This window comes from Tenrec ecaudatus, chromosome 13, assembly GCF_050624435.1.
Source record: "Tenrec ecaudatus isolate mTenEca1 chromosome 13, mTenEca1.hap1, whole genome shotgun sequence".
In the NCBI taxonomy this organism is placed as follows: Eukaryota; Metazoa; Chordata; class Mammalia; order Afrosoricida; family Tenrecidae; genus Tenrec; species Tenrec ecaudatus.
In genome coordinates, this window is record NC_134542.1 from 6,597,672 (window position 1) to 6,604,840 (window position 7,169).

Consider the following 7,169-nt stretch of genomic DNA (forward strand, 5'->3'; position numbering starts at 1 on the left):
TGAGAAGCAGTGGGAGCGGGCAGGCAGGTTGAGCTGTGCAGAGCAAGCAGCTGCGGAGATTTCTCTGCACCTTCCCTTTCCAGGGGCTGCAAGCACCCAGGTCCCTTCCTTCCTGATCTGAAAATAGACTCTTCTGGAACCACGGGAGCCACGAAGGAGAAAAACAGCCCGAGTCAGATCTCACCACACACTTTTAATGAGGAGAACAGAGAGCTGGCCCCCAGAGGGCCCCAGAGAAAGGACAACAGCGAACAGTGGATGCTCCGTTAGCATGACAGAAGGACAGGGCTTGCGGGAGGCTGCCCCTGACCGGCCTACGGTCACAGCTCTGCGGTCACGGAGCTCTGGCTCACAGCTCTGAGGGGAAGGCTTGCTTCAGGGTGAACAGGAGGAAGATGACCTCCTGGTAGTCGTTGAATTCATACAGACACCCAAACTGGGGAGACCCGTCAGGCCCAGAGCCCATGCTCTGGAGGTCGGAATAGGCACAGCTGCCCATGGCCAGCAGAGAGGGCTCCGACCAGGCCGAAGGATCCAGCGGCCGCTTGTTGAGATAGACACCCAGGTTGAGCCTCTGGCTGGGGTCTGACGGGTGAGTGTAGAGTAGCCACCTGTCTGAGGAGGCTGGCTCTGCATGGGGGCTGGGGAATGCCACGGTGCTCCCGTGGCAGCCATGTGGGGGTTCCATGAGCTTCCTTACCGGCTGGGCCGCCTTAAAGCTGAGCCCATCATTGGTGCTCTCCGCCTGGACCCTGGCTCTCCGGAGGCTTCTGGCGTTGAGATAGACCACGCTCTGCCCCCCAGCCCCAACTTCTGCCACTTGGCACTCCAGGGTGTCCTGGGCCACAAAGTGCCCGCATTGCCACGTGTGCCCGTGGTTGTGACTGAGGAAGCAGAAGGCGAAGGGGACAGGTGTCTGGTGAGCTTGGAGGTTCCGGTAAGCATAGGCAGGCAACACCAGACTGCGAGTCCTGTTGTGCAGTTGCAGACAGTGGCCCGGGCCCACTGCAAAGGTGGCCCAGTCCCCGTGGGCCGAGCCGATGGTGGTGCTAGTGAGGTCTCTGGGGGGGCTCCAGGTCCTCCCATGGTCCAGGCTGGTGACTTGGCACAACTTGACCACATTGACCCTGGTGTGGAGCTGGTGGTGTTCAGAGACCTGGCCTGGAATGGCAATGAAGAAGAGGAAGAGGGTCCCCGTCTTCTCGTCGTACAAAGGGCACGGGTTCATGGACCGGTGGTCCACCAGCTGGGCCTGGGCCACCACCTCCTGATCTTGCCACTGGACATGAGGAGAGAGGAAGAGGGACACACTCAACCTTAACCCAGTCACTGGCGATGACAGGAGATACCCTCTCAGGGGACTGAGAGTCAAAGGTTACTCAGGAGAACTCTTTACCAACAGGCCAACAGGGCGTGTTCAGGGCGAACCCATATTAAGTGCTGGGTGCTCACTGCACCTACCCATCTTCACAAGGCATCCAGAGCTCCCCAGGGCCGTCGGGGCCCCTCCATGTATCTGACCTTTTGCCTTAGACCTCCACCATCTCATTCCCCACCATTCCAGCCTGGCTCCCAATCACACAGCAGCCGAGAGGGGTGTTCACAGAAGCACCTGCCGTCCGTCACCTGGGCCTTACCTGGACCTGGTGGGTGGACGCATCGTAGGCCCCTCTGCGCAGGACGATCAGCTCTGCATGCTCGTCCCGCTTGCTCACCCGCCTCTCTGCGAAGGCCAGCAGCACCTTCTGCTGGGGCAGGTAGAGCAGAGCTGGGATTCTGTAGACATAGTCCCCTGACCGGAACAAGCTTTCCCTTTGCAGCACCGGGCAAGGGGCCGTGGGGCGGGAAGCCATCGTGCTGGGGAGAGTGTGGGAGGAGAATGAGTCACCTGCGGTCACACCCAAAGTCACATTTCAAAAACCCAACTCACTGCCCTCGAGTTGACGCCGATTCATAGTGACCCCATACAGGGCAGCGGTGGAACTGGCCCTGTGGGTTTCCAAGACCGTCGCTCTGGACGGGAGTAGAAAGCCCCATCTTTCTCCGGCGAGTGGCTGGTGGCTTCAAACTGCTGACTGCGCGGTTGGCAGCCCAGCGTTGTGCCTGAACTCCGCTGAAGTCACCTTGGAGAGGGCCATGGTGTCCACAACGGAGCCGGTCTTCTGCCCCAGAGGGTGCCCTAGCCCAGGAGAAACCGGGGAGAGGGCACTTGGCACTTGCATTAAGTTCTGATTTCTGAGGTAGCACAGTTTTATGATAACCTTCAGCTACTCTTGCCAAGCCCGGCCATCAATCAAATACTAAACATCAGGGAGGACAGGAGCGCTTGCAAGTGGCATTCCGCTTCTGTCCAACTGCCAGAGAAATGACACGTGGGAGCTTTTTATAACTCCAGAGCCCTAGAAAGTTGTTTTTTTGGGGGAAGAAAACAAAGGGGGGGAAGCCTTAATGTTCCCTCCGCAGGCTGCCTGAGGCTAAGGCCCGGCTGCCCCCACAGTGTGGGATCCGCCCTGAGGGCAGGGAGCAGGGGACGATGGGAAGGGAAGACAGGCTGCTGAGGATGGAGAAGGTCCTCCAGCCACAGGCAGAGACATGCGGAAAAGGGCGGGCAGGGCCTGGAGACATGCGTGGGAGTTGGGAGCTGACTCTGGTCCCCTCCCAGGACCTGGACACCGTCCCTGCGGTGCGGAATGCTGGCACTGGGCTGTTCCCATGCAGAGGCAGGGGTGAGGAGGAGAGCCGATCCCCAGGTTGTTCCCCTTGGCTGGCCTGGACCAGTGTGGGAGCTGCCAGCCCCCTGGTCCTAAAGTGAGGTAACCCTGGAGGACTGGCCTAGCTCAGGGGGCACATGAGTCCCACTGGGCTTCTCCTGGGGGCCCCGCTTCACCCTCTGCCCAGTCCACTCCTGTCCCAGCCTCGTCTAAGGCTGGGCGGGTAAGCAGATGCTAGACCTTGACTACCGAGACAAGTGTTGGAAGGCAAGGAGGTTACCTCGAGCACCGAAGTGCTCCTGACCCAAGACATGGCATTCCCGTTGCCTCCGGTGCACGCAGACAGGGAAGACCGCAGAAGAATGGCTGCGTCTGAAGGACGGGGCTGGCCCAGAATAGTGGATGCACCACGGACAGCTAATATAGCAAACATGTCTGTCTGTCTGTCCGGGAAGAGGTACAACCAGCGTGCTCCTTAGAGGCAAGGACGGCGGGACTTCACCTCCCCTACTTTGGACACGTTGTCCAGAGAGCCCAGTCCCCGGAGAAGGACCTTGTGCTTGGTAAAGTCGAGGGGCGGCGAAAAGGGGGAAGGCCCTCAATGAGACGATGGGTGGACACCGTGTCTGCAGCCACGGGCTCGGGCTCGGACAGAACAACGGCGAGGGTGGTGCCGGGTGAGCAGTGTTTCGTTCTGATGAACATGAGGGTCAATTTGAGTCAGAAGCCACTTGAAGCCACAACGGCATCAGCAATCTGAGCCCCCCCCGTCTCTGAAGACCCCCCTGGACCTGCCCACTGCCCTGTGAGAGAGGTGACCATTCATTCACTCACTCACCCAGGGAGGAGGGATGGCTGTGCAGAGCTCTGTGTTCTTTACACTTTATTATTATTATTTTAATTCCTTGTTTTATTGGGAGCTCTTATAGGTGTCTGAACATTCCATCATCCCAAGAGCTCAAGCACAATTGTACAATTGCTATTATAATCAGTTTCAAAACATCTTCTGGACCTCTCTGAGATCGGCTTCCCGTTATCCCCTCCCTCCCCCACCCTTCCCCCAGGAACCTTGTTATTGTGATTTGTTATTGTTACTATTCTACTATTTATATGTAGCTCGCCGACAATCCTGTGACCCGCTCCCCTCGAGTGGAGTTACGCCGTCATCAGTGCTCTCAGTTCCCCCTCCCCCACCCCTCACCCGCCTTCCCGTATCCTCAGGGAATCATTACTCCCATTGCTGTTTCTGTAGGGTCTTCTACCCTGGCATGCCTGCATTGAATGATCTCACTTAGACTCCGGAACCTGCGTAGGTCTAACAGTATGAATGAGACGAAGCATAAGCCTTAATCGTCAGGGAGGAAATATTAAAGAGCCACCGGATAATTAAGAGCCTCTTCAGTGCTGTGCTGCGAGACTTATGTTCTTGGCCCAGTTCCAGCACCTCTGTGAAACTAATTTTTCTCACCTCTCTAACATGGGCCTAATGATAGTCCCTATGTCGTAGGGTCGTCTGGAGAATGTGAGGAAATTCTTGAAAAGGATTCTGTCTGTAACAGTAAATGTCAGCCCCTGCTGTAGCTTGGCTCTCGGCTAGACGCTGGAGGAGGGGCAGCTGAATTGGGCGAGCCTCTAGCAGGGAAGAGAGGCGGAAGCGCACCATTCCTGGGTGATAAAGTGTGATGCGTTCTACTGGAGACAGAGGAGCAAGAGGGAAGGGTGGAAGGATCAAGCTTTCAAACACTTGGGTTTCCCATAGGGGCATCCTGTAATTTGGGGTGGGATTTCTATTCCCCTGCCACTCTGAGTCTGTTCATCTGTGAGGGACTACTCGGAGGAGATGGTTGGAGTTCTGACCTCAGTGTGGTGATGGCAGTGGAGGAGGTGGATTTCCGAGAGCCTCTTATTCTCCCCCCGGAGGCTCTTAAGGCGAGGACAAAGTAGGGGGTGGGTGGGCTGCGCAATTGGCAGATGTTTATGGTTTTCATTCTGTTTCCCCTTCATAGGTGATGAGGATTTTTTGTTTAAGTTTCTTCCAATTTTACTCTTCCTCCTCGTGTTAACCCTGGGTGAGCTAGAGAAACCAATCCAGAGACACTGATGTGTGTCTAAGAGAGAACTTTATATCAAAGAGCAGTTGTACATTAATATCCCAGCCCAGTCCAGGTTAGTCCATAAATCCAATATCAGCCCATCTGTCCATTACCAGTCTATAAATTCTTCTTCAGACTCATGCAGCACATGCAGTGATGCCGAATGAGGGAGGACACAGGCCAGTGGGTGGAAAGTCTTGTGGATCCAGCGGCAGTGGAAGCACCTCAGTGCTGGCGTGCATCTGAACATGTCTCCTCCAGCTCCAGGGCTCTGACTTAGCTCCATGTGTCTTGTCATCGGGAGGAAGAAGCAGAGAGTGTGTGCGTCCCGCCTCCAGCGAGCTAATTATCTCCATAGTGCCTCCAAATGAGGTCATCAAGCAGCGACCCGATTGGCAGGCTAAACTCTACTGCTTCACTCTTAATCCTCTCAAGTTGACACCAGAGGATGTGGCGACCACACTCCTTTCATAACCACTCAGACCAGTGTTTGGATCCGACCGGGAAGGGACCTGGAGGGTCTTCTTCCTCTCCTTTTTTTAAAAACTAAAAACGAATGAATTAATTATTATTTCCCTTTTGTGGGTGAACGATAGCACTTACAAAGAACAACACACCACAGGGAGTCGCACAACTCACTGTGCCGAACAGTGAGTATCCCAGTCACCAGCCATCCCCCCACCCTGTGTGTGTGTTTCTTTCTTCCTTTTTTTTACCCGACCCACTCTCCATCTCCCTTCCCCCACCCCACCCTCTGCCTCATCCTCGTCGTCAAAGTCTTCTCCCTTGGTGTGAAAAACCATTTCCCCCTTGAGAAGAATGATGTCATGAAAACTTATCTTTAGGAGATGGACTAACTCTGGGGAGCGAAATGTCTTCCAATCTGGTCCGTGCAGTGAGGTGTTTGACAGTCCGTCACTGTGTTTTAGAGATGCGTGCTCTTCCATTGTGTGTCTGTCCTCCAGTGTGTTTATCCATTCCTCCACGACCGAGCTTTGCTAGTTTGAAATTGCTGCAATTGGTATTGTGGTTCTTGGTAGGGGCTCTCAAGGCGGGTCAACTCATAGCAACCCAGTGATCAAGAGAACAAGACACCCCCCTTTTTCCGCACCATCCTCGATGTTTTGAGACTGACGGTGACGGGGGTCGCTATATAATTGTTTGTCAATTTGAGGACTAAGAGTGTAGGGGGGGAGTCCAGCCTGTCAGTGAGGCCTCTGTGTGGGCATGGCTTTCTCCTGAGAATTCTGCGAAATTCCGTATTTCTTCCTTGGAGGCAAGAGATGAGACTCTCTCTCTGCTCACTTCCTGTGAGACATCCCTGAGGAGAAGCCACATGGACCTACCCTGATGCAGCCCTGGGAACTGGAGAAGCCACGCGGAGACCCCTGCCAGCACTGGCTCCTTCGGTTCTCTGAGTTCTGGCTGCATCCGTGTAGCTCCATCAGGCTTGTCAACAGGAATGTCTCACAGGGAGTGAGTGTGTGCCCCGCCTCCAGTGAGCTATTTATCCCCTGAGCACCTCCAAATGAGGCCATCAAGCTGCAACCTGATTGACAGCATAAACTCCACCCCTTCACTCTTCAGTCTCAAATGGACAATAGATGATGTAACTGCTACATGTACCAATGCAGCACATATGCCTGTCTAACAGGAGTTTTGAGGTCAAACTGGGGCCATGATTGTGGGGGGAGGAAGCACTAAATTACTAGAGGAATGCTGTGTGTTTTGTTAGCGTTAGACTGCACCCGGATGAGTCAACCCTTCTGTGTGTCCCTTCTGTGAGTGAGTGCCCAATTATCAGCAGATTGGCTTTGGATCTCTACTCTGACCCCTCTCCTTCCTTCACAAAGATATGATTGTTTGTTTTTGATCTTCTGATACCTGGTCCCATCAACACCTCATGATCACACAGGCTGGTGTGCTTCTTCCACGTGGGCTTTGTTGCTTCCGTGCTAGATGGCCTGCTTGTTTTAACTTCAAGCCTTTAAGACCCCAAACACTATATCTTTTGATAGCTGGGCATAATCAGCCTTCTTCAACACATTTGCTTACGCACCTGCTTTGTCTTCAGCAATCTTGTCGGGAAGGTGAGCATCACAGAGCGTCATGTTATTATAGCAAAGTGTTCTTGAGTTGATGGAAGACTTAAGTAGAGGCCCAACATCCATCTGCTGCTTTAGTGCTTTAACATATAAATATACATGCATACCCCATACCCTTATCTTTACATATTAATATATCTGCATATATACATGTCTATATTTCTACCTCTAGATGGCCTTTACCTCCTAGTTATTTCCTCTATTTCCTTGTTCACCCTTCATTCAGCTCTCGGTAGTTCCTCTCGGCTATGTTACCATCA

General features: G+C 53.9%; 1 protein-coding gene across 1 annotated transcript; it reads right to left on the reverse strand.

Moving 5' to 3' along the window:
• Positions 1-349: 349 nt before the first annotated feature.
• NEU2 (neuraminidase 2) lies at positions 350-1,853 on the reverse strand. The gene is made up of 2 exons (XM_075530146.1): positions 1,638-1,853; positions 350-1,279 (listed from the first exon to the last, which is right to left on the reverse strand). Exons 1-2 carry the CDS (start codon positions 1,851-1,853, stop codon positions 350-352), a joined length of 1,146 nt encoding a protein of 381 aa, XP_075386261.1.
• Between the last annotated feature and the right edge of the window lie 5,316 nt (positions 1,854-7,169).

Excerpts from the sequence above, each read along its gene's own strand:
- NEU2 (XM_075530146.1), bottom strand. The coding sequence starts at position 1,853 with ATGGCTTCCCGCCCCACGGCCCCTTGCCCGGTGCTGCAAAGGGAAAGC. Across the intron at positions 1,280-1,637 it reads CGTCCACCCACCAGGTCCAG|TGGCAAGATCAGGAGGTGGT; the intron begins GTAAGGCCCAGG and ends CCTCATGTCCAG.